This window comes from Crocodylus porosus, unplaced genomic scaffold, assembly GCF_001723895.1.
Source record: "Crocodylus porosus isolate Cpor-Errol unplaced genomic scaffold, CroPor_comp1, whole genome shotgun sequence".
Classification (NCBI taxonomy): Eukaryota; Metazoa; Chordata; order Crocodylia; family Crocodylidae; genus Crocodylus; species Crocodylus porosus.
Window position 1 is genome coordinate 34,562,919 of NW_017728910.1, and position 27,197 is coordinate 34,590,115.

At 43.3% G+C, this 27,197-nt stretch overlaps 1 protein-coding gene across 3 annotated transcripts in view; it reads left to right on the top strand.

The window, feature by feature from the left end:
• PID1 (phosphotyrosine interaction domain containing 1) overlaps positions 1-26,036 on the top strand; it is a 223,229-nt gene extending 197,193 nt beyond the window's left edge. For all 3 annotated transcript variants that reach the window (XM_019533010.1, XM_019533013.1, XM_019533011.1), the window contains one exon: positions 24,020-26,036. In XM_019533010.1, the coding sequence (XP_019388555.1) occupies positions 24,020-24,496 (477 nt within the window). In that variant the 3' untranslated portion in view covers positions 24,497-26,036. The remainder of the gene's footprint in view (positions 1-24,019) is intronic.
• Positions 26,037-27,197: the final 1,161 nt, after the last annotated feature.

Below are 27,197 nucleotides of genomic sequence, written 5' to 3' on the forward strand. Positions count from 1 at the left end.
AATGTGTAGCTTAAAAGATGCATACCACAGATGTATCACTATGAAAACTATTAAGCAGACTATTAAAACAGCAGGGGAGAGATCCTTAGCTGCTGGAAATCAATATAGTTTTGTTAGCAGTTATGAATTAAAATGATGTATAACAAGTGATCATAGAGCATCTTAAAATGATATAAATTTTGCACAGAAAAAAATAAAGATGATGACAGGAGAAAACATAAGTCGGACACACAATGTCATAGCGTAGAACTGTAGAAGCAAACCTGTTACATCTGTAGCACAGGCACAGCTTTCTACTTCATTTTTTGCTGGTAAGTTGTTCTGAAAGTTAAGATGCTGAAGAATCCCTCTCGTTAAAAATGAAATAACACTATTACTTCTAATATGATCATGTTATTTTTCCCATGCCTTTTTTTCCTTAGTAAATTAATTCAACATTTCTAGGTGATACTCTTCTGATTTTCCTCTGACACATATACAGGGAGCACCTACACATGCTATTAATGCAATACAATAAACTCTGGCACAGTTAGCAGTATTTACATGTGTGCCTGGGATCATAGCACATTGACACAGGGTGGTGTAGCCCCAGCTGTCAGGGAGTCTGGAGAGTCAGCCTGCCCACCCAGAGCTGCTCTGCCCTGGTCACAGTCTATATATGCATTGCAGCAGAGAAAATAACTCCACTGTAGAATAATTCTGTTGGGTAGTACTATCCTGTGGTGGAGTTAATTAGTTTACTCCAGCCTAATACTGATGGACTTTTAGATGGTGACACTTTTCTGCAGAACTAATTAGTCCACTCTGCAGTAAAGTGTCCAAGCAGATGCCCCCATAGTATATTATTAATAAGAAGCAATGGTAGATGTTGTGAAATGCTATTGAATGAAGGCTTTTTACACGGTAATATTTTTCATAATATCACAACTGTGTCATTACTGTACCCTGGCTCTTTGAGATTGCTTAAGTTAATATAGAAGAAATTTGGAGTAACTCAGTAGAAGTCAACATAGCTGCACAAATGTAAATCAAATGTAGCAAAGGCTGGTAATAGAAACAATGAGCCTACGAGAACATAAAATCGTAATATAAATAAGAGACAAAGTGCCATTCTGTTTTAGCTTACTGTTAAACATATGTATCTGCTGTTTTGGTTAAAAAAAGCAGAGATCCACTTCCAGATAAAACCTGCTTTCTTCAGGAAGATTTAATTGTAGTTTAATTTAGCTTGAATGCTTCAAGAATTGTTTGGTAGCTGTGTTGGTCTGAGACAAAAGACATCCCAAAAACACAGAACTCTTGGTTCCAAAATGATACCTTTGATTAGACCAACTGGAAAACAGCAAGAAAATTGTCCTTTTCTGAAAAGCTTGCAGAAAAGGACAATTTTCTTGCCATTTTCCAGTTGGTCAAATAACAGGTATCATTTTGTAACCAAGAGTTCTAGTTTTTTGTACGTCAAGAATTGTTGTTCATTCCAAATGAGCTGCCTTGTCATTCTGGGCTGAAAGAACATCTGCATAAATCTTGAGGGGAAAAAAATGCTTCATGCTGGCTGAAGAGCAGCTGTAGCTGAAGCATTGGGTCTACACCAAGTTTTAATGGGATATGATATTGTAACTGGATTCTGAATTTTTCTGCAGCCATCTTGCACTCAAAAATCTGCTATGAAGAGTAGATTAAAAAATGTAACATTTTATTTTTGTCAAACTGGTCTTTGATGTCTACCAACCCAAACTTGTCCCTAAACTGATGTAGTTACTCACTGGTAAGGAAGTGTTGTGCTGAGATGGAAATAAGTCAACAGGGTCAAATGATCAGTCTTTGAAAATATGCTGAGATAGAAGTGGTAATTTTTAGAGGCTACTGACACTTTTCATTATTTTTTCTTTGAAAAAAATAGCCTTTAGCAAACATTATTTTTGACTGAATGTTTCATTTTTTTCAATTTTTTTCCATCAGCAAAAAGCGTCTGATTCTTGAAATGAAGAACCATCTTTTTATGAGATTTTTGTTGTGTTTTGGTGTATTATATTTTCTGGATATACATTTTTGTCCTAATCACATGATAAGTTCTAAAATTGTGAACACTTCAGGTTTTTATTAGTACTACTGTCATCACAAAGTATATTATAAAGCAAGAGGAAACCTTAAGTGTTAGGAACAAAATAGTTTTTTCTGCACTGAAAATGGGATAATTTGTTTTGAGTCCTATAGAATCATAGAAAACTAGGGTTGGAATGGACTTCAGGAGGTCATCTAGTCTATTCCCCAGCTAAAACAAAGCAGGACCATCCCCAACTATATTATCTCAGATAAAGCTTTTTGGGTCTTCAAAACCTCCAAGGATGGAGATTCTACAGCTTCTCTGGGTAGTCTGTCCCAGTGCTTTACTACCCTTCTCATGAGAGTTTTTCCTAATATCTAACCCAAACTTTCCTCGCTGCAACTTGAGACAATTGCTCCTTGTTCTGTCATCTGCTACACTGAGAACAGTCTAACTCCATCCTCTTTGAAACCACCCTGCAGGTAGTTCAAGACCACTGTTAAATCCTCAGTCTTGGCTTCTCCAGACTAAATAAACCCAGTTCCTTCAGCCTGTCCTCATAAATCATGTTCCCCAGCACCCTCACCATTTTCACGGACTCTCTCCAGTTTGTCTACATCCCTTCTGTAGGGGGGAGCCCAAAACAGGACACACACAAATGTGGCCTCACCAGTGGTGAATAGAGGGGAAGAATCACTTCCCTTGATCTGCTGGCAACATTCCTACTAATGTAGCCCAATATGCCATTGGTCTTCTTGGCAAAAAGGACATAGTGTGGGGACATCTTCAGCTTAGTGTCCACTGTAACCCCCAGTCTTCTTCTGCAGAGCTACTGCATAGCCAGTCAGTCCCCAGCCTGTACTGGTGCATGGGATTTGGCACCTCATGAGATTTGTTTTAGTCCAGTCCTCCAATGTGTTGAGGTCTCTCTGAATCCTAGCTCTACTTCCTCGCCTATCTCCTACTCCACCCAGGCTGGTATCAACTGCAGACTTGCCGAGTGTGTGCTTCATCCCATCTTTCAGGTCACATTGAACAAGACAGGCCCCAGGGCTGACCCCTGGGGTACTCCACTTTTGACTGTTCCTAATCACCTTCTTTTTGTCCAAGTACTTAGAAGTGGATTTCTTGAGGACCCGCTCCATGATTTTTCCAGGGTCTGAGGTGGGGCTGACTGGTCTGTAGTTACCCCAATCCTCCTTCTTCCCATTCTTTAAGATGGACACTATATTTGCCCTTTTCCAGTCATCCAGTTCCTCTCTCAATAACCATGAGTTTTCAAAGGTAATGGCCAGTGGCTCTGCAGTCACATTGGACAATTCTCTCAGCACCCTTGGATGCATGCACCTGGCTCCATGAACTAGAACACATCCAAATTTTCTAAACAGTCCCTAACCCATTTCTAAATAGTCCCCTACCTGTTCTTTTGCCACTTTTGGCTGCTCATCTCCCCAAACTGTGCTGCCTCTGAAGACTGAGGTAAAAATGGCATTGAGTACTTCATCCTTTTCCACATCATCAATCAGTAGATTGCCTTCCCCATTCCTCCAGTTCATCCACTTGCCTCAGGGATTTGGTCTCCATGCCCCAGCAAACCTAGTTTAAAGCCCTCCTTCCCAGGTTAGCAAGCCTGTCCATGAAGATGCTCTTTTCCTTTCTTTATCAGGTGGATCCTGTCTCTTCCTAGCAATCGTTCTTCTTGGAACAACATCCTATGGTCAAAAAAGCCAAAGCCCTCCTGGCAACACCATCTGCACAGTTATGATCTGCAGGATGCATCCACTCCTGCCCAGTCCCTTCCCCTTGACTGGAAGGATTGAGGAGAAAAATGACCTTGAACCACTGTCCCCTACACCCTGGCACTCAAAGCCCTGTAGTTACTTTTGATCTGCTCAGGGTCTGCCCTGGCAGTATCATTGGTGCCCACATAAATGAGCAGCAGGGGAAAGTAGTTAGAGGGCCAGATGTGTCTTGGTAATCCTGCAACATCTCGGATATGGGCTCTGGGCAATCAGCAGGTCTCTTGAGACAACAGTTCAGGCCAGCAGATGGATGCCTCTGTCCCCTACAGAAAGGAGTCTCCAACCACCACCACTACCCATCACTTCCTGTTAGTGGCAAAGGCCTTCACACCTTGGGGAGGCCTGACCTTGGCTCTTCCATCAATGGAACATGCTCCTCTTCCTCCTCTGTTGTTAGGGCTCCATATCTTTTCTTCAGGCAAACTGCTAATGGTGGAGATGAAGACTTCTCTTTGCTGCCAGGGGTCACAACCTTCCAGCTTCCTCCTTCCTGGGAGTCCACATCCTCTTCCTTCTCTAGCACTGCCTCTGGCAGTCCTTCCTCCTCAGTCCTAAAGATCTCCTCCAGCACCAAATTGATCAAGTCCTCATGGTGGAGGATGCCTTGGAGCCTTGCAACTTCCTCCTGTAGCTCTCGTGCCTGCTTTCTGAGGGACACCACCAGGAGGCACCACTCGCATTGCAGGAACTCCCCCACCTGGCCATCACTGGAAGGAACCTGTGAGGTTGCTAGGGAGACTGCCTGGAAACTCTCGCTCACCTTCCTTCACTGTAGAGTTGGTGAGAAGAAACAGGTCATCAGAGAAAAGGGAGGCTTTCAGGACCAGGGAGCAAACAGGCCAGATTACAGGGGAAGTTTGCTAGGGAAGGTCTGCTTGGAAAGAGGGTCAGGAAAAGAGAGGTAGCAGATTAAGAGAAATGGCTGGAGAGTGTTACAAGGCCAGAGCTGCTGCCACTGCCACTGCCACTGCCACTGCCACTATCACTGCCAGCACTTCTTTTGCTTGGACCTGTGAGGTGGTTGTCTACGCAAAACTGCTCACCATCAAGGCTTCCACCAAGGACTGCAGATTGCATCCTTGCTCTGGACTATAGTTAAACAAAGGGCTTAAGTATTGGTCTAACTGCAGAAGTTTAGCTAATTACTGTAGGTTAGTTGCTCTTAATAAAGAAAGAACTTACTTTAAAGGCTCACCTTCAAATAGTGGTGTGCCAAACTGACTTGTGAACTGACTTGCGAACTGCTTAGCTGGACAAAATATGGCAGTGAAGTAAAAAATAGAGTAAGCATATATTACAGCAGTATCACTATTATAAAGTGACTGTGCCCCCCAAGGTATACTTAATGCCTTGAAGAGAAATCACTTTTGTCTTCATTACTAGCAGTGACAGTATCTTCAGTCTTCACACACCAGGGAGCCCAGTGGGCAGGAGAAATTATGCACTGGGGCTGCTTGATAAGAGTGAGCTGGAGGAAATTTCACTTCCCTATATATCACTGAAAAATGTCAGACCTAAGCTGGAATGTACACAGAGGAACAAAATCTGTTACTTGCTAATTTGACCGTAATGGGTGGTGTGAAAAGAGAAGGAGTGGTTAAGGAGTCTTGCTATAGCTCCAGAAGCATTAATTTAAGCCTTGTGCTCTGGATTCAGGGGAGTCTGAAGATGGCCCCCAACTGTCCAGTTGTAAATAGGTGCATGGTCAGTCAGGCTGGAGAGTCAAAGTTGGCTGGATGTGACATTAGTTACATTCTTCCCCCTCCTTTGTGTATCATTAGTTGTAGAATCTGGTGTGACTTAGTTATTCTAACCCAATGGGCTGTTAAGGCTTGGGTAAGGCCCGAATGACTGAAAAATTGGAGACATCACTGACAGTCTTGGCTGGATCTAAATTGTTTGATTGATAACTGAGAAGCAAGGAAGTTGATTCTGACCCAAAAGATATTTTATGTTTATATGCAAAGGCTATATTTCAGCCATTTCTTCAGTTTAGAAGAAGCCAGCTTAATTTATGCCAGCAGTAAATGGACACTTCCCTTTTCTTCCACTCTTGTTTTATTTGCATAATCCTATATTTGTGCTTGCACAATATATATATAGCAGTGCTAGATGAATACTTTGTATCAGAGTTCTTGCCTGCTATAATCTGTAGGGCAAAAGTGAAGGGCAGGATCCAATCCGCTAGACTTTTCTAAGGCAAAATAATTACCCATATTTGAAAAGCAGTTATCTGTTCCTTTTTAAGCAGAAATAATGATAAAGCAAACACATATGAAAAGATGATTTAAGGTTTCAAAGTCAAGTGCTTAAAACTAAGAAAATGCCAGAATTAGGGTTGGGGGTTTTTTTGCAATATCTTTTATTGGGACAACTGTGTAGTGGGAGAGAAGTTAGATGAGCTTTTGGGCACAAACTGCCCTTCATCAGGTCTACTCTAGAATTAACATTGCCAGCACTGAGGGCACAGGGTGGGGTTCATCTAATCTCAGTCACCTGGCTCCACAGCAACCCTGGCAGCTACTAGGTCCATTTGTTGGGAAAATTCTTCCCAGCAGTATCAGCCCCTGACTGTAACATGCTCTGATACTGTGTGTGGATTGTGCATTGCACAGTACAGTGATATGTAGGACTTTTGAGAGGATGGAGCATGCTCAGTGTAGATGGACTATTCAGGGAATTTAGCTGCCAAGGTCTAACAAATCTAGTGAGCATGTGCAAATGAGACTTGCAGAAGCTTATCACTGGTCCACATTTGGATGAATTTTCATAGACATTGCAAAAACCACATCTGTGAGACGAGACAGATTCCCCTGCTAAATTTCCAGCCCTTGCTGCAAGGTAGGGGTGGCCAAACTCTGGCATGGGAAACCTCTGTTTGTGGTATGCAGCCAATTGGAGAAGGACAGACAGGGCAGGGAGCACAGGGCAGGAAGCAAAAGGCAAAGCAGTAGGTTGGGCAGAGGAAGGGAATTGGGATGGCACTCAGGGAAGGTTCAGGGATAATTTGTGGCATGCCTGCTAGAGAGGTTGGTATGAGGGTGTCTGATCTCCTTATCAAAAGTTGTTCTAAAATATTTTGTGAGAAACAAAACAAAAACAAACAAACAAAAAAAAGTATTTTCCTTTATCTTGTTCTTAGAAATGGCCAAATCATTTTAGCTCAATCTTTGAAAGGAAAGTCAACCTTAGACAGATGCCTGGTGTGGAAATTTCAGCCCATGCTGTTTAACTTTTATGGTTGATGGTAAAAGCAATGGAAGACAGTCTAATGATGGAAGTTATTGGACAACCTCAGCTATAGGTGTTACTACTTGTGCTTTCAGTAATGAGAACAACACTAATTAATAGGCTTTGATGTCCTTTACTTCAGTAATACTCAACCTTTTCTGTACCAAGACCTATTTGTAAACATCTCTGGCCAGTCCCGACTTAGTGCCCCTCACTCTCAACCCATTGCCCCCAGGCCCCAGCCTTCCAGTGTGTGGGGCATGGGGTCTGTGCAATGGGGGTGGGGGGTGGTAAGCAGCCCCTTGCAGGCTGGAATTCTGCCAGCCTGCAAGGGAAAACCCACAGCTTCTCATGTTTTTCTCCTTTAAAGGAGAATCCATTTTTGAAGTTTGTTAATCCATTTTTAAAGTTTGTTCACAATCCTTTCATATAGTCTTGCTGTGGCAGGCCAGTAGGGGGTGCTCCTGCATTGAGCCACCCACCTCACTGTGCCCGACCACCTTCCAGGCTCTGAGTGCCTCCCTGGGAGCATCTCGCATCCGGTCAACCCCCTTCCTAGAGCACACCTGCAAGCCTGGGGGTAATGCTGGCACAGTCAGGGTCTGGACTGATCCTGGCCCTGAGCCCCATGGAAAACACAGACCTAGTAGTTCCTAAGGGTACTGGACCTGATACAAGAACTTGGGGTGCTTCCCTCAATCTGAAGCACAAATAGAGGTCTCCCTTAGTCAGCGGAACCATGGGGACCCCAAGGCATAATCTAGGGCCTCTCCCAATAATCCTTGTATGCTAGGTACAAAGGAGAACTTTATTGGTTACAAGGAGTAGGTTTGGAATAGGGTACAGGGTAGAGCAATATCAGAGATATACCTTAGAGCAAACCATGCCATGGTAGCCTTTGATCACGCATCTGAGTTACTGCAAGCTATATATCTAGTTAGATCTCAGGTAGATTACTCATGAGTATCATCCAGAGGCAAGTGGAAATTCCCTCTAGAGGCAGGCAGTTCACTGATCATGAGTTTCAAGAGAGAGAGCAAGTTTCAGATCATCCAGCTTCTCTGTGAGTTTTCATCATGGCTACTGCCCCTCCTCCTGGGCAGTCCTTAACTTACCGTATTTTTCGGACCATAAGACGCACTTTTTTCCCCCCAAAAGTGGGGGGAAAACGAGGGTGCATCTTATGGTCCGAAGGTGTGTGTCCCGGGGAGACGGGGCGGAGCTTGCCCGCGGAGGCGGCGGAGCCCGAGCGGGACACCCGCCGCTTGTTTATGCCGTGTCCCGGGGAGACGGGGCGGAGCTTGCCCGTGGAGGCGGCGGAGCCCGAGCGGGACACCCGCCGCTTGTTTATGCCGTGTCCCGGGGAGACGGGGCGGAGCTTGCCCGCGGAGGCGGCGGAGCCCGAGCGGGACACCCGCCGCTTGTTTACACCAGAAGCCGGCGCCCGTGCCGGTGGCCGGGAGCCGGCAATAAAAATGGCTGGCCACCGGCACACATAGTCTCTCCTGCCATAAAAACTGGGTGCGTCTTATGGTCAGGTGCGTCTTATGGTCCAAAAAATACGGTATATAGCCCTTATGACCTCATTTACCTGGTCCAATGCAGACCAGCACCTGTTGGCTGCCAGCCAACCAATTTGAAATGCATCACTAGTTGCTGGGTAGACTGGCAGGATCTCTAGCCCCGCCCCCCCCCGGACAGGTTGGCTTTGCTTAGAACAGTAGGGAGCTTAAGCCCCCCACCCAGGTTTGTGGTGCCAGTCACCTAGGCAGAGGGAGCAGGTTTCCCTGCTCCCTCAGGAATGTATCCAGCTCAGATTACAACTCATGGTTACATGAAGAGATGGGGCAGAAGAGTCTGCCCTTTGCAGTGACCATGGTAACCAAATTGTCAGGTAGCAGAGTTTTGGGGAGAGACCGAGATGGCATTGAGCTGAGAAACGCTGCTTTATTTAGATGACTGTTTGCTCTGATAAATCAATTGTTTCTGCTTCTTTGTTTATATATCAGTGCTTAATAAGATGCCATCTTGGTGCCATATACTGAATGCAAATGACAAAAATCATATCTTCATGTTTGACTTCATAGCTAAATAGAATGATGAGAGGGAAAGAGAGGGAAATTTTTACTAAATACTAACTGGGCAGGTGATCCAGAAGAAGATTCAGTTTTGGAGCACAAAGTTTTGCTTTGTTTTGTTTTTAATCAAATCCGTTATAATTGCTTAAATGTGTTGGCATTTGGTTGCATCAAAGGGAAGTGAGTTTAATGGAGAGATGCCAATGAAGATCATGTGACCACCTTTTATACTGGGACTAGGAGCAGAATCAAATGGCAGAGCAAGAAGGAAAACGAGAAGTAGCACACCCAGATGATAAGGTAAAGAGTTTCTCATCCTTTTGCTATCTGTAAAGGTATCATCATCATCATCATCCCTCAAACATCACCCTCTAGTTAGAGCTGTATGAGAGATGTTGATGTGGGCTCATAAAGGAAGCACAGTTTTTTTGATATCCAGTCCTGGGAAAACCCAACAAACATTAATGAGGAGTCGAGTTATGTTATGGTTATATAGTAGTGAAAACACCTGGTAGAATAGGCTTATGCTATCATTTTTTAATCAGCTGCCTTGGGTATGCATATATATGCATGTGTGCTTATACAGAGGTTCAGCAGCACTGTCTAGAGGTAGACTATATTTTGGGGCACTAAGTGGGGATCTTGTTGGTCTTACATCCCCATTTTTTGGTCCAGCATACACACCCCCGTCTCAGATTTTCAGGATAATCTTGTGTGTACACATATACCAGCAAAGGATCGTGCTTGTGGTGGGTAGTTAAGCATACCATATGTATTCTGTGTACGCTACATCCCAAAATGGATGTAATACAGCCACCTTTAGCATGGTGCTGAGCAAATACCAATAAATTCACTCTCTGTGCTTACTAGTGCATGCCCAGGACCATATATTGTATCTGTTTTTTGGGGGGGAAGGGGTAGCACAAATGAAAGAGGTGGTGTGCTTTCTCGATGCACCCTGATGCAATCTTTTGACAGAGTAGACATGCTGTTACTGTTAGTTTGTGAAGTACCTAACACAATGGGTCTTAATCTTGAATGGGACCTCTGGGTGCTTCTGCCATGCAAATCCGTATATAAAGGAAGCATTGGGGATTATCAACATCAGGACTTGGCTTAGGAACAAACAAAAATCCTGAGGTCTGTTTTCAAAGGAAGCTTTTTTCTTTTGAAATGATTCCAAGTGTTTGAGCCAGATAGAACAATGTAAATCAAAAAGAGAGAATTCTTTGTATTTTGGTTTCATTTAAATTTCACATTTTTATTAATTGAAATTACAGATCTAGTGGCTGCTTTTGTGATTCAGCATCTTCATGGCTAGGAGTCCAGATGCGTGAACATACCAAAAATGTTGGTCCCCTTTGCCTTTTAGCACCAAGGCTGTAGGAATGTGACAATCAGGCCTTATTGCATAATCCCAAAAGGGAAGATGGATCATCACTCAGTATCTGCTAAGAAGCTTTCTAGAGGAAGTGGAATCTGCTTTTGTCTCCCTTGGATGTTATGGCTCCAGTTAAACAGAGGAAAAGTGGTACAGCCTATTACAGATGTTAGTTCTTTATCCTCCTCCCCCTTTGTCTCTCTTCCACTAGATATGAGGAGAGATGGAAGTGCGTTGTATTAGAAACCCAATAACACAGTATACAGTTTAAATTCTCTGAGTGTGAGGAACTCTGTCCCATAGAAAATGACTCAAATATTTAAAATTTCCCTGTTAAATTTTAGGTAGTTTTAAAGCAAATAGAATGTACTTCAATATTTAAATATACAGGAATTTGGAGTTGTCCATACACACCCATACCTCCCACACATTATTTATTTTTCCAATAGTGTGAGTCTAATAATGATGGGTGGATGATATCACCTGTTTGCACCTCATTGTGAAGTAAACAAAACAATACAAAAATTATCAGTAGCTATATTGAAAGTGATGTTTGATAACTATTCAAGATTTTGATCTTTAAAGAAAGAATAAAGGAAAAAGTTGATCTGTTGAAAATGATCCAGTTGTTTGATATAAATCAGAAACCTGGGAGCAGTGGGGCACATTAAATCCCTTGGCAGTTTTAATTTCTCCAATCAGTGTTTTCATTATGTTGTAGGTAACTGTCTCACTAACTAGGCATGTGTGTGAAGAGACTTTTCACATCAAAATAAACTTTTTCTTGAACTCTTTTTCCTTGAGTACAATACTAGATATGCAGCTGTTTTTCCTGACTGTCACACACACATCTTCCTTTTGTTTTACTCTTATTTGACTCAGCAAACACTTAGATGTGCAAAATGCAAGAAAAATGTCTTGCTCCCCATTATTGCAAAGTATTTGTTCAAGAGTAAAATTTTATTTAGGGTTTTATTATTTTAGTTAGAATAATATAGGGCTAGCTTAATTGCTAGATTGCTTGCATCCTGTAAAGACATGACAGGTCAATGAGTCCAGAGTGTGTGTTTTTGTAGAACTCTGTTCCTGTTTTTGATTGGTGCTTAGTAGTATTTCAAGCTCCCATTGGACTTGCAGAACTTTGTAGAAGGCATTTGGACCTCCTTCCTGAATTACCCTATCTTTCTGAAGGCCGTTATGATATAATACATCCCTGGTACCATACCAGGCAGGCTGAAGGATTTATTTTGAAGTTTGCTGTCTTACAGTTGAGCTGGGACATTTTGGCAGTTGTGAATGGGGCTTGCTATTTTGTGGAAAGAAGATCCTCTCCTGTTTGCCTTATTTGTTTAGTTTTGTCATTTTAATAGCGTTAAGGCTCCCCAAAGTGTGTGTGTGTAAGTAGGTATTATTATTTAAACAAGGTAATTAAGACAACTAATTAATTATTAAATGGTAGGCTAACAGATTTTAATGAAATTTATTAAATAATTAAATGCTGGATATCAATTTATTATATTGAAATAAGTACTTGCCAAAAGGCTTGTTTGTCTTGAGGCCTGTGCATAGGATTGCAAACCAGTGATGAAGTGCAGGATCTAGTCTGTTAGTGTGTGGGAGGTAAGTTTCTATTACAAACCATTGCCATAGGGCATCTGAACTTGTACAGCATAATAATTATGTCTCTTGACAACTCAGACCTGTTTTTTTCATTTTGCTCTAAAGAAAAGTGCACATATTTCATTTTTCATTGTCACCTGTGGATGTGCAAAGGCATCTTGCCTGTCAGAGTATCTAAGCATCAGAAGCAATATGAGTAAACTATACTGAAACTACTTTACTGTTGTCACCTCTGAAACCACCCCTAACTGAATTGTACATTAAGAATTTTCTGTATAAGAAAATAACCCATTGTTTGAATTTATAATGAACTGAGAATGAACAATGTGAAGTCAATTAAAGAAAACTATTACAGAATAGAAGGCAAATCCTCCCCATTTTGTCTAATCGCTGGGGTAGTAATAGAAGTGACAATTTATACAAGAGTTGCCATAACATTCTCTTGCAAGGATATTAAAGCTATCGGGCATAATACAAATTATAAAAACATAATTCTCTACAAAATGGAAGTAAATTTAAGAATGCTATCAAAATACTGAGATAGAGAAATAAATTATTTTTAAAAAGATATTTCTATGAACTTCTACAATCCACAAACTTGATGCTGAGCTTCTTTGCATCAAATAACTGTATTTCTAATTAAGAAAAGGCACAGGGCATCTTTGGCCAGATATTGGCATTGACTTAAATCAGTTACAAAGATTATGACAGAAAAGCAAGTTCCTTAAAGATGTTTTTACTTAAGGCTTAGTGTTCACACTCACATAACAGCACTGAAGCCACATCTGCATTTCAAGTCAGGTGGGATTTCGGTTGCAGTGTCTTGCCAGTGAGAGAAGAATTAAAAAGAAATTCCCAGGTTGCTGGAGAAAGGATGGAAAGGGTATAGACAATTTTTTTAGTGTGCTCAGGAAGTTGTATGAGTCACATCTTCCAAATCCTTTGGAATAATGGAACGTGCAAACTAAACTATTATAAGTGTCATAAAGAAATATATTTCTACCTCTGGAAAGAATATGATAAGAAAGGTCCTTTATAACATAAGTTTAGCAGAGTGGTACTGAGTTGACTTTTCCATTACCTATTTTTATATAAAATGCAGCAAATTAACTCTGTGTTACAATAGCTCAGTAATACTGTACACACAATGAATAGACTGAGACTGATCCTGCTGCCCTTAAAATCATTGTGGGATTTGGTACTTACTTCAGTGAGCATAGGAAGGGGCTCTGACATTGTCATATCAAACAAATGATTTACACTGTAAAGTGGCATTTACCTCTAGCAATGGACTGATGAAAGAAGACGGGGGAAAGGAGGACCATTCTACAATTAGTACACTCCTGCTGGGGAAAGTTCTTTCCGAACACAGGTTTGTGTCCTAAAGCACAAATATTGATAACTTTTCTATTATTCCTGTTAATATTCTTTCTTGTAATGTTCATACAAAGTCACACAATGTTTTAAATGTCCCCATTAAGTTTAATGCGTACATAGTGTGAAAAATAGACATATTTTTTATTAGTTTTCCATTGATAGAACCCCATTAATTTTAGTGGAGTTAATCCTCATTTTCACTAATGGATGGAACATCAGATCCAATATCTAATGGTATTTTTCAATCTTGTTAAGCTGCATTCCTCAGTAATATACTGTGATAGTGCATTACACAGATTGAATATATTGTGTGGGTGGGGAAAGTATTTCCTTTTATCCACTTGCATCTGTTCCTGTATAAATGAGTTGCTCTTAAAATGTGATGTTTGAGTTCATGAAAATGAGAGGGAAAACTCTAAAGGAAAACTAATTTGCTATAGTAGAAAAACAAAAACAAAAGAAAACAGTACTGGAAGATTATGTATTGCATTCTGTATATAAAGAAAATGTAACGGTGTAATGTATTTCTGGGAAAGACAGTAGTGCTTATTGTTGTTTGCAGAAACTTTTTCCTTTTGAGTAGAAATCATCCTATGTTTGGCTAATTCTACCTCTAGAAAGGACAGGCTGTGAAAAAGATTATTTTTCTTGAGAAGTTTAAGGAAATATTATTCAGCTCTGGAAAAATCTAAATATGAAGGGAAACATTTTCTCCTTGTGTTCTGAATGAAATGTTTGCAATCCAGAATGACTGAAGCTGGAAAACATTTACATGCAAGGATGAGGATTGCAGCATATCAGAAAATTTAAACTTGTAAAATTTGTGCTACAATGTTATCTTTGTTACATGGAGCATATAATAAGGTTGAAATGTCTGTGTATGGTTATGTTTTTGTTCTAAAGCCGTGTCTGCTTTTCATTTTACAGTCACTGGAAGCTCTGCCAGAGTTCTAGTGCATGCTGCACTTTTAGCTCTAACCTCATCAGACAGCCACCTCCAAACCCAAAAACCTAGAGGGTCAGTCATCCATGGTTTGGGTGGAAAGGGAATGATGCCTTCCTAGGATACTAGGCTTTCCTTTGTACCCTAGACGCTGTATGTGATCTGGAGGGAATGTTCTTTTGATCTTCAGCCAGAGAACTTAAAAAAGGGAAAAACAGTTGTGCAATAATATTTCTGCTCTGCAGTGATTTGCTTGTTCAATTTATTTTTGAACATTTTAAGTGGGGTGCCTGTTTTAGAGGTTGAGTCTCCAGTAAGAATTAAATGATAGTAGCAGGCAAGAGATAGCTTAACACAAACACGTGACATGAGTTTTGCTTTCAAGACTTTGAGGTGCAATTTCCCAGAAATCCCTGCACCTATCACCTTGAAACTTGGGACACATCATGCTCTCACCAGAGGCTACTGTCTCTGATAGTTTCATCCAAATCAGCCAAAAGACAACAAAGTTACAGATATTTCATTGATTTCCCCATGATACTCTATGGCCAAGTCTCCAAATCGGCTCCAAATCTTCCAAAGTGATTCGGCCGAATCAAATCAGAAAAATAATTCGGATCTCCATATTGAATCCCTGGTATCTGAATTGGCCGAATCCAAATCAAATAGTTCCCTATTTGCACAGGCCTAATAAGCAGTGTGGTTAGCGGTTTGTTAGTAGCTGAGCTCACAAATTGGTAGCTGAGGCCAGAGGGTCAGGTTCTGAGCCAGGGCTGAAACACTAGACAGAACATGGTCAGGTAATGGCTCAGGTACCTGTTAGAACTGAGTTCCAATAGTCTGAGATCTGAAGCAGAGGTGGAGATTAAAGTCCAAACAGGGTCAGTAATGGGTGGTCAGTTCTAGATTCAGACAGGGAGATGACAAACCAGTCCAAAGACAACAGGGCTGTCTCCACATGAGCAAGCATGTGGTGCCTCATAGCTGTTTGAGATGCTGCAGGTGATATATCACAAACCAAAAAATTTTCCTACATTGTATATTTGCAGCATGGACTCTTAAGTTTAAAGCCAGGAAATCCCAGTATCAAAAGAAAACACAATTGAAAAAAGAGGTGCAGGGTGCACTCCTGGAGCATGCCAGGAAACAACTGGAGGCTGGGTCCTCCAAGAAGGCAGTTTACCTTTAAAGGGGAAACTGTAGCTTTCTCTGTTTGCAAATAGCTCTCTGTAGGCCAGCAGAGTTCTAGGCTGCAAGAGCTACTTGCAAAAGGGTGGAAACTAAGTCAGGGGCAGCCATGGAGTCTGCCTGGCTCAATGGCATGATTATGGGAAACTGTATAGGTGTGGACATATAGGTGTAGGGTACTGTGTGGGGAGGGGTGGGCCCCTGAGTGGGCTCCCCGCCACGGCACATTGCCACTGGCAGCAGCAGCCAGCAGTGGGCCCTTGGGGCACTCATGGCCCGCTGCCAGCAGAGCCCCTTGGCAGTGCATGGCACCTCTTGAGTCCCAGAGGCTACATATGGCACATCACCAGGGGACTTTGCCTGCAGCAGGCCATAATCATCCTGAGGGTCTGTTACTGGCTGCTGCTCTCAGTGATGGGGTCTGTGCCCTGTGTGTGGGGGGGGGGTGGACATGTGGTGCCTCCTGACAAACACCACCCCCACCCAAACCCCCAACCTCCATGAACCCCAGCTCCACAAATCATGCCCACAAACCCCCCACACACACCCCCAAAACTCTCCCAGAAACCCCACACCACTTCCCACATCCCCCCAACATCTGACATCCTGTGTGCCCAGCCACCAGACAGGATAGGACCACTGCAGGGGCAGCTTCCATACTGTAGCCCTGTCCTGTGCCCACACCAGTGCTGGGACATGTGGCCCTGGCCTGGTGGGGGCGCTCCTTGGAACAACTTGGGAGGTGGCAGTGGGGGTGGGTGATGGGTGGCGGGGATTGAGGTGGCAGCAGGGTCTATGGGTGTCAATGGGCCAGGGGTGTGTGTGTGAGAGCGAGAGAGATGGAGGTGGGGAGTGCTCTGGGTAGAAGCAGCCATCAGAGCTGAGCTTGGAGCCCCATCCTTCCCCCCTAGAGCAGCCTGGGCATGGGGAGGCCAGCCTGGAAATGAAGGGGCTGCCCCAGCCCAGTCTGTGAGTCCTAGTCAAGTGCTTCCCAGGAATGGCATAGGGAGTTCTGGCACCTGGGTACATTTGCAGCGAGCAGAACAGCAAGGGTTGACATTTCTGAGCCACAAAGTAGCAGGTGGGACAGCTGCAGCTGGACCCATGTCCTAGTGCTGAGAGGGAGCTGCTGCCAGAAGGGAGCAACTGGGGTGGGGGCAGGCAGGGGCTGCAAGTCAGGAGTGAAGGACACTGGCAGGGCTGTCGGTTGGGAGCGAGGGGCAAGGGCATGGGCAGGAGCTGGGTACAGGCATATCAGTGCTGCTCAGTGCTACAAAGCAGCTGCAGGTCCGACGCAGCTGTTCCCACATCCAGGTGAGAAAAGGGGCCAGGGGGAACTCTGATTTTTTGTACATTGATTTTTGAACATGGATTTAGGGTATTTTAATGAGAAAAAAAATCAAAATTCTATCAGAGAATTTCACATTTTTAAGCAGGTAACACCAGAATCCCTGCTAGTGAGGCAAGTGGTGGGACTTGGGCAGAGGAGCCTGCCCAGAACTGGCAGTGGGGACCCAGCTAGAGGGCAGATGAGGTGGCTGAGAACCTGGCCATTTGGGGCTTAGTGAACATGCTTCAACAGTTGAAAGCTGGGCACTGCAATGAGCACAACATCCAGGCGACAGCTGCCTAGATGGCAGAGTGGAGGCACCAGAAGCCATGGCAGCAGTGCCGCATGAAGGCCAAGGCATTGAGGCAGCAATTTACTGCTGTCTATGATGTGAACTGGGACTTAAGGGCGGGGTGCACCACTATGCCCCACTATGAGGAGCTGGCTTGCATCCTGGGGCCCCCTCCCCCCCAGTACTACTTTGCCAGTGGGGGAGGAGCAGAGACAGCCAGCCCAGAGACCCAGCCAGAGTCCCTAGAGGCAGGGCTGTCCTCCGGGTTTGCTGGCTCATCACCATCCAGTCATGTCAACAGTGACAGCAGTGAGTGGAAGACACCATAGGCCATAGCCAGTGCCACTGCCATGCCTAAAGGTCTTTCCAAGCAAGATGTCCCCCTGCCTCCTGTAGGACAGCAGTAGGAGCAGGGAGGAGCCTAAAGAGAGGCTTGGGGTGCCACCCAGGTCAGTGGAGGGCACACCCTGGCAGCCTTGACACCACGTTTCACTGCCACTAGAGGCCTGGTCCAGCTCCACCTGTTCCCTGAATAGTATTTGAGTGGTAGAGGGTGTTGTGTGGGTTACTATGGGCATGATGCACTGCTGGTGTTCAGGAAATTTTGGGAAGCAAAGGAGAATAAAATTGTTCTTATTTTCAACATGGCCACACTACTTATGCTGTTGCAGTCCTGACAGTGGGCAGGGTTGGAGGTCCCTGGGCAAGTGGCCTGGCACTGGTGGTGAGAGATCCAGTGCCCTACTCGGAGAGGGGGGCCAGCAGGTGGGTGCTGATGGTGTCCTGCACTCTGGCTCCCATGTGCCACTGCTGGAAGGGGTGGTCCTCACCTGTGACATTCTGCCTGCATGGGCAGCTCTACAGCAGCTGCTGCTAGATGCGCTGTGATACACAGCAAGCATCTTCCATCCACTGGGGCTCAGAGACCTCTCCCCAGGACTTGTACACATTATGCAGGACATATGCTGTGGGGATGGTTGCACTGCAGTGCTGCCTTGAGGCAGGTGGCAAGACTCCATCAGCACCCCTTCAGCCAGCCAAATACCCTTTTGATGGTGCTTTGGCAGTGGGCACGGGCCTCATTGTAGCTCTGCTGCCAAGCATCCAGAGGTCCTAGGAAAGGGCATATCAGCCAGGGGAGAAACAGGTATGTAGTATTTACCATGATCAGTGGTGGGATGGTGACATCCCCGATGATCATGTCTTGGATCCCTGGAAAGAAGGTCCATGCCTCCATCAGTCCTGGAAGTGGTGAGTGCTGCAGAATGAGGGCATCATGGGCAGCCCTAGCCCACCCAGTGTAAACGTGGGCTAAGTGGCTGCAATCATCTATGACCACTTCAAGACCCCTGAGTGGGCATCATGCAGTTGAGGATGGGGAGGTGGGTCTCATCAAGTGCCCCAACACAGTTGAGGAACTCAAGGACCACAGACCTGACCACCACCTTCCCGGGATCAGCCAGGATATCCTGGATAGCTCCACAAACCTCCAGAGTAGCTTGGCCAGTGGTGGACTTCTACACCCCAAGGTGTGGGCCATGTATCAGAGGCTGGCAGGCCAGCTTCAAGATGGCTATCTATGGCCACACACTTCTCTGGGGTGAGGGCTGAGCGCATCATGATATCTTTACACTTGATGTTAGGGGCCACCTGGGCCACCAGGCGCATAAATGCACCCTTCAGCATCCTGAAGGTCTGCAACCAGCATCTACCATCCCAGGTGAGGAGGACTATGTGCTTCCACCAATGTACACTAGTAGCCCAGACCCAGGTGTGGCAGTGGATGCAGGGGACAATAATAGGATCTTCATTGTCATTCTCTTCCTTGCTTGGGTTGGGCTGGCAGCAGCAGGGGCTGGTGGGATGGGTGTGGTCCTCCCCAGGGCCAGCTGGTACTCACAGCCCTGAGTTAGGCAGCAGACTCTGACCCCAGACCAGGCTGTCTGGATGCAGTGGGGCTGCTGTGCAGCCACAGTTCACTGGCAGATGGCCCAGAGGTGCAGGCAGTTTTGGTGCAGTTTTGGTGCAGTCTCTGTAGCACAGCCCAGGTGGCTGTATGGGCCACATCCAGGTTTGGCAGATGTGTAGGCATAGGGCCACAAGTTCAAGGGGATGGATGCTGTCGCAGGTTGCAGCAGGTCACAGCCAGGCAACAGTCTCTGCTGCCAGACTGCTGCAGCAGGTGGAGGGTACAGGGACCACTGTAGGTTAGGGTTGCTGCAGCAGTCCAGCTGACACGGGGGCTGGTGTCCCAGATACCAACAGAAGCTCCTGAGTGTAAGTAGCCCTGAGCTGCTTACTAGGGCAGCTTTTTATACTGTTGGAGCCAGCATGGGTACTGGTCCCAGCCTCCAGCTCCCCTTGGCTGCAGATCTGGGAGTGCATGTTCATCCATGTGTGGTGAGGCGCAAATCTCTGGCACGAATTTGTGCCTGTTATTTGAGCTGCTGCTGCCACACATGACTGTGTGTGTGGGCGTGGCCCAGAAGCCTTGATGTCCAGACACTAGGCCTGTGCAAATCGGCAGTAATCTGATCTGGCTTTGGATCTGGCTGCTTTGGATGCCCTCAATCTGATCTGGAGCTCTGGACTGAGTTTCTGCCATGGTCTGGCTGAAGCGGCTCTGAAGCTTTGGAGCCGCCTTGGAGATCTGGCCATAGGGTATAATGGGGAATCGGTGGCTCCCATGTGCCACTGATAGCTATAACTTTGGTGTTTCTTCTCCAGTTTAAATGAAACTTGCAGGGATGGTAGCTTTTGCTGAACCCTGTCAAGTTTCAAGCTGAGAGTATGGACCCTGCCAAGTTTCAAGAAGATCAGTGTAGGGGTTTGGGGGGAACTGTACCTGAAATTCTTGAAAGCCAAACTCATGTCACGGCTGTGTGTGAGACCACTGGGGGTCAAAACTGCAGGGGTGGTAGCTCTTACTGAGTTCACAAAGCCTGCCAAGTTTCAAGAAGATCGGTGCAGGAGTTTGGGGGGAACTGCACCTCAAGCTGCAAACAAGCAAAACTCGTGCCATGGGTGACACTGCGTGTGTTCAAGCGCAGCGGGGTGACAGCTGCAGGGATGGTGGCCCCTGCTGTGACGCCTACCAGCTATCAAGGAGATCAGTGCAGGGGGGTCCTGGGGCCCTGCTTCCCTAGCTGCTGACAAAAAAAACTCCTGCCAAGACTGTGTCTGTCTTGGGGCAGTTGATTGTATTGATTCTTTCCTCTCCTTAGCCCAGTTTTGTAGGTGCTAATTGATGCTCGTTAAGTCATTATGTAGTAGCTGGGTCCTGTGTATTGAGCTGATCCCTGAGTCCCTGGTCCCTGGGTGAATCATGTTCAATTGATTGGTTACTGGTAACACAGTAGCTTGGCAGCCAGGCCTGCAACGGTGTCTCCCCTCCCCACCCCAAGGCAGACACAGTCAGTCCCACAGCACCCATGGCACCAGTTTTGCTTGTCTGCAGCTTGAGAGGCAGTTCCCCCCAAACCCCTGTGCCGATCTTCTTGAAACTTGTCAGGCTTTGTGGCCTCAGTAACAGTTACCAGCCTTGCAGTTTTGACCCCTCTGTGGTGTAACACATAGGCATGACGGGAGTTTTGCTTTCAAGAATTTGGTGTGCTGTTTCCCCCAAACCCCTGCACCAATCTTCTTGAACCTTGACAGGATTCATCCTCTCTATAGAGTCTACTACCTCTGAAAATTTCATCAAAATTGGACAAAAAACAACAAAGTTAGAGATATTTTATTGTTTCCCCATTATACCCTATTGCCGGATCTCCAAGGCAGCTCCGAAGCTCTCCGGAAGCTCTGAAATGCTTCGGGAAGCCGGATGAGGCGACATTTCAACCCAGATGTGCCGCTTCGGACCCCAAAGCGTCTGAAGCTTCTCCGGATCCAAAGCTCTGTCTAAAGCCTCGCACAGCCCTACCAGACAGCTTCCCCGGGAAACAGGAAGCCTTAGACAGGTGAGAAGATCCAATTAGGGCTGGGAGCCCTGAGTCCATCAGGACCCAGCAGTAGAAGGCCTTTCATTTGTGCGGCCCCTTTCCTTACCGCTCCACCTTCTAGTATGAGCTGTGGCCTCGTGGAGGGCTGAGCTGATGCTTGGTTCTGAGCCTGGCAGAGGGCTGAGCTGGTAGGGACTGGGTCCTGATAGCAGGAAGGACAAGGGAAATCTAAACATTTTGTCCCCTGAGCATAATCAATCCAATTTGGTCTCAAACCTGTGACAGACATCTCCAATCAAATTCCTCCTTGTCAATAGCTATACTGCATGTCACTTAGCACTTCCCTACACCAAGATGTTAGTGCTCTGTGTGCTAGTTATTTCATACTGACTGCCCAAAGAGAGACGCTTACCTCAGAATAAGTGGGATGTTGATTACTCCACTTTGAACCTTACTTTGCACCTGTGCACTACAGGGAATTGATGCAGAGTGACTAGTGCACTGCAAATTCATGTAGTTTCCTTCCATGGATGATCTCCCTGTCATATTCCATGACTACTAATTTAGGTTCAGTGCCCCCATCCAAGAAAATGGTGTTTATTCCACCAGTGATCACATTCCTTTACTGTAACAAGCCCTATTAGTGTCCTTTAAACAGCAAAATACTGGCAGGGAAAGACAGAAAAAAATGTGGTAGTATTCCACTTATGACCAATAATTCAAAGCAGCAGCTTGGCTGTGATAAAGTGTATAAGCAAGAGGTTTACTTTCCTTTCATCCTGAGCTTTAAATGTTTGATCCAAACCTGTATGAAGCCAATGGAAAGATTCCCATTGACTGTATTGGGCTTTTGGTCATGCCTAAAATGGACAACTGCTTTAGAGTGTGCTAGTCTTTTGTAAACTGATTTAAGAATATCAAATGGGCCAGAATGGAGCTATATGGACTCATTTGTGACCATGCCCATTTATTTTACTGTTTCCAGAGAAATATGATTCCATAGTATGTTATGATAAAACTGCTGCTTGTTCTTTCTGTGCTGTTTATATGTGTACAGCTGGTATTAAGAGGTTTCTCCTTTTAAGTATTCTATAGTATTTGCAGAAACTTCATCTCTTCTCACATATTAAAACAAAATCACCTCTCTAAAGCAAACAAATGGTAAGCCTCACAGTTTGAGCTGTTAAAGTGTTCCTAAAACATTAAGCTTTATAAGATTTAAAATTATTCCCAGTGTAAATCATGAATATTTATAGGCAAAGAATGAGACTTCTCATTTTGAAATTTCAGTGCTATGAAATTATTTTTTTGGCAGGCACAATTAAACCACAGTGGACATCCAATAATATTTCGTAAGCTTATTCTTCAATTATGGCCTAATTTAAGTCTCTGGGTGATTTTAACAAAATCTACAAAGCTTGCAGCAAAACCCAAAATTATTTTTTTGCAATTTGTTTTTTACTTTGTATAAAGTATAAATGCAATAGTCTACGTGACTATATTCTTTTAATGCATTTGACTGTGTGGAATTTTTGGTTTTTACTTTCATTTTAAAAAATGTGGATACAAAAAAGCCATGATATAATGTTAATTTTATGGAAATTAAATTTTATGCTGCCCATGCTTACTTGTGAATAACTCAAGTAGTGGTAACTGTCAGAAGCAGGCTATTGGGATATTGGTTTGGCCTCCTAAAATTGTATGTGCATTTTATATAAAATATTTGGAAATACTATGAAAAAGTAATTTTTAATACTCCCTCTTAACTGCAACTTGTTGACAACTGTGACAGTAATGAAAATCTCTATAAATTATATTTATGTGGTGCTGACCATTCTAAAAATCTAACTTGTCCCTGTTAAAATACATCTCCATTCAAAATACAATCAAGAAAATGTTTCTTTGTGATCTACACAGATTTAGGAGCATGTTGTGCTTGATACAGTTCATTTAGAATTTTGATATGGGTGACACAATGATTTTGGCATGCAAAATATAGTAATTATAGTCAAGACTCATTTCTCTACACAGATTGAATTACAGAAATCTCATTTTGGGATATGTACTAAACTAGACACAAAAGCAAAGCAAACTAGATTAAACTAAGCTAGGTTTATTACTGTTTTCAATGGCATATTTGCTGTAAAATTAAAGTAAAAAATGCCTTAGCCCATTAGCTAGTATGAAAAGATAGACTTTTGCACAGTTGCTAGGTAATTCTGGATTAATACAAAAGCAGAAGCAGTGGAGGAGGTAGAAGCAGTATAAGTCTGGAAAATACATTAAAATGGTTTTGATATTCTCTGTTGTGGCTATGCTCTTCTGACCCCCTCTGACCATGCATTATTGTATCCCATGTATGGCTCTTTGTAACTTAAAAATAAAATGAAGGCAATGTAAATAAAGTAATGCAAAATAGCATATTCTATTGTAAAAAAAAAAAGTAGGGGTAAACCCCAACTCCATGGTTCAGCTCTCTGTCCTATAAGGCATGATCCTGATTCCATTGACCTCTGTAAGGACTGCTAGCATGAAGAATTGTAGCCTTGGGCATTAAGGGTGAGGTTTTCAGAGGCATTTGAGGGTATTTTAAATCCATTGAAACTCACTGAGAGTTCAGCACCTAAATCAAAAATCCCAGCTTAAATGAGGGGCAAATATACCACTAGTAGTCAGAAAACTCCATCTGTTTGCAAGGTGTAGAAAATACCATTATTGCAAGTAAAGAGCTCAGTTCATGGAATGGCAAAAAAATCAAATATCACCTATGTTTTTGCTTTTTTTGGCAGGTTACATATTTGGGTAAGATGTCCACAACAGGGATGCCATTTTTGTCAGGCTGCACAGAGAAACCCGTCATTGAATTATGGAAGCAGCACACACTAGCCAGGGAAGATATTTACCCAGCCAATGCCCTTCTGGAAATTCGCCCCTTCCAAGTCTGGCTTCATCATCTGGACCTCAAAGGTGAGGCCACAGTCCACATGGATACCTTTCAGGTGGCACGTATAGCCTACTGCACTGCCGACCACAACGTCAGCCCAAACATCTTTGCTTGGGTTTATAGGGAGATCAATGATGACTTGTCCTACCAGATGGATTGCCATGCTGTAGAGTGTGAGAGCAAACTAGAGGCTAAGAAGCTAGCTCATGCCATGATGGAAGCCTTTAAGAAGACTTTTCACAGCATGAAGAGTGATGGCCGAATTCACAGGAATAGTTCATCTGAGGAAGTGTCTCATGAATTTGAATCTGATGATGGCTGACTGAACTGGCTATTGGTTCAGCAAAGGCAGAAGCGGCTTAGGGAGTAGGATTTGATAGATAAATAAGCAACAATTGAAATTGGGAAAGAAAAGACTGCTAAACACGTGGCTGACCAGCTTTTAAAATCAAAAGAGGAATTCAGTATTGAAAGATATTCATTATTAAAGTAATTATGTTACATTGAAATCTGCTGCTGTTGTAAATGTGAGAAAAAGCTTCTCCCCCCCATACTTCATCTCTTTAACCCATTCCCCAATACCAACACTATAGGGCCTGTTATAGTTCAGGTATATACTTTGAGATTGATTCATTCCAGTCTGGCTTATAAAACTCATCAAGCAGTTATAATAGTTGATCCTATGGGATTCATAGCTAGGATCTGATATTGATGCACAACAGCAAGTAGAACAGGAAAGCTCTAGGCTCCCAAAGAATTAATCCCTTTTCCCTGTCATATCGCAAAATCCTTTGACCATATATAAGCTAAAACAACCATTCATAACCTTTTAAGACTAACGGCCTGGCATTCTGCAGTTAATTCACATTTCACAATTTTTAAAAAAATGCTTATATTTACACATTATAACATATGCTATTTGTATTTTACTTATTTTACCTATTTTCTTAATGTGCCTGCAGCCAGTCATCTCATGTTTAGCACCATTAGATCCAGTTTCAGACTCTATACTGCAGGATACCAAAAAAGGGAAAAATCCATGATGGCCAGTAATACAGTGAACCATCACTATTATCTGTTCATTTTCAAACTCTGATTTATTCCATAAGATGTTGGGCCATTGATGAGAGTTGAGTGACATGTTTTTAAGACTCTTGGTCTTTTACCCATTGAACTGTGATTTAGGATCAACCTCAGGTCTAAAGTGGTACGAAAATGATAGTGTAAACTCCACAGCAGTCAACATCACCAATTTATTACCTATAATTTGACATAGCTGGTACTGCCTATTCACAAAATCTGGGGCTGTGTTACCATAAAGATCAAAGTGTCTTTGATAGTTGAAAGAGACTGGTCATTTTGAGTCAGGTTTGAAATGACTGTTGTGGCTGGGGATCTCACATGAAGAATCCCTGCACCCTTCCTGCTCCACAGACAAAAAAATCATAACTTGCATAAATGCAAGTATTTAATAAAACTCAGATAAGAGGCGAAACTTGTTTCACTAAATGTTTTTAAGGCCAAGAGCAGATTAATAGTTTGCAGGTAACGCTGCTCCTTTATACAATTTTGTTGTTAATCATGGTAATGTTAGGGGCACTAGGGCACCTTACAGAAGCCTTAAAACAAAGCTAATCAAAGCAGATAGGTATATGTTTGTGTTTTGTGTGTATACGTATATTGTGTGTGTGAGTGTATGTGTGCCTGTGTGTATGTCCAGTGCAAAAGCATGTAGATTAAGCATGGAGACATATTGAGGAGGACCCAGACCTCTTGAAATATGCTTGTTGCTTTACAACATATGTAAACTATTCTCCAGCATAAATGCATTCATACTTTAATAAAAATATGTTTGAGTTAAAGCCTGAGAGTTTTATGCTCTGTTTCCAATGTACACTCCATGTTTTTGTTTGAAGTACTATGTTTGCTTGTTAATATATGTTTTAAAAAATGCCACCTAAATAATTTAAATGTATCATAGATGTTAATTTATTTAAATGTAATACTTTGCACCCATTTCTTTTCAGGATAGTGGGATGTTTATTGCTTCCTGTCAAATATTTTAGTAGAATCATTACCATCTATGACCAGTTTCTTTTTACTTTTATTTTAATGTTTAAACTTCTTGCTTGGCCACAGGTGACAGAGTTTTCTTCATAAAATGAGTTTAGTTTAAGAGCCTAAGTACAGACAGTCAAAAAGCTCAAGGCTGAATTGATTCAATCTTTGCAGGTTAGTTTTAGCTGCATAGATTGAATCAATGAGTAAGTGAACAAACATTCACTTTTGATTCCAAAAATGCAGCCACATGCCTGCAGTAGCTTGCCTCCTTGCTCTACTGCAGCAGACAGCTTGAATCTAGAGGGGATCTGGGCAGAAGTTCAACAAACTAATTTAAGCTAAATCAGCTAAGTCTGATTCTACATCCATCCAGGTTTATCTTAAACTGGTTTTGGCCATTTTAAAATTGGTTTATGTGCACAGCTCTTCAGTTGTGTTACATATTTAAACTGGTTTCCAATCACTTATACCAGTTTATGTGCAATTTCTGTCCCTAGCCTAATTGAACAGAAAATGTATTCCGCATTTTGGAGATAAACTATAGGATGGCTCAGGTCTGGGATGGTGTCAAAAAAGCAAGTTTTCAGAATAATTTATCATTGATTTTTTCAATCCCAGTTGCAAAGAGAGGATCAGGGGCACAGAACCTTGATTCAGAAGGGCCAAAATATGGTCCCCAAAGATGAAATTTCCTTTCCCTGTGAGGCTGGTAAGAAGCTGGATGCCTATGTAGCCTGTATCTTTGTTGTAAACATGTCTGTTCTACAGGTACCTCTTGTATTGATGAAAGACCAACATTCCCTTAGCCTTGAGGCAAATTCTGTTATCTTCCACAGAGTGGTCACATTTTAGGGATTCTTTACTATTTTGGAAATTTTCCAGCCAAAATCACTGCCAGTCAGCTTCTTAAGTTCATTGTCTTATCCCCTTTGCAGCAAAACAAGTGCCTCTCTGCAGATTTT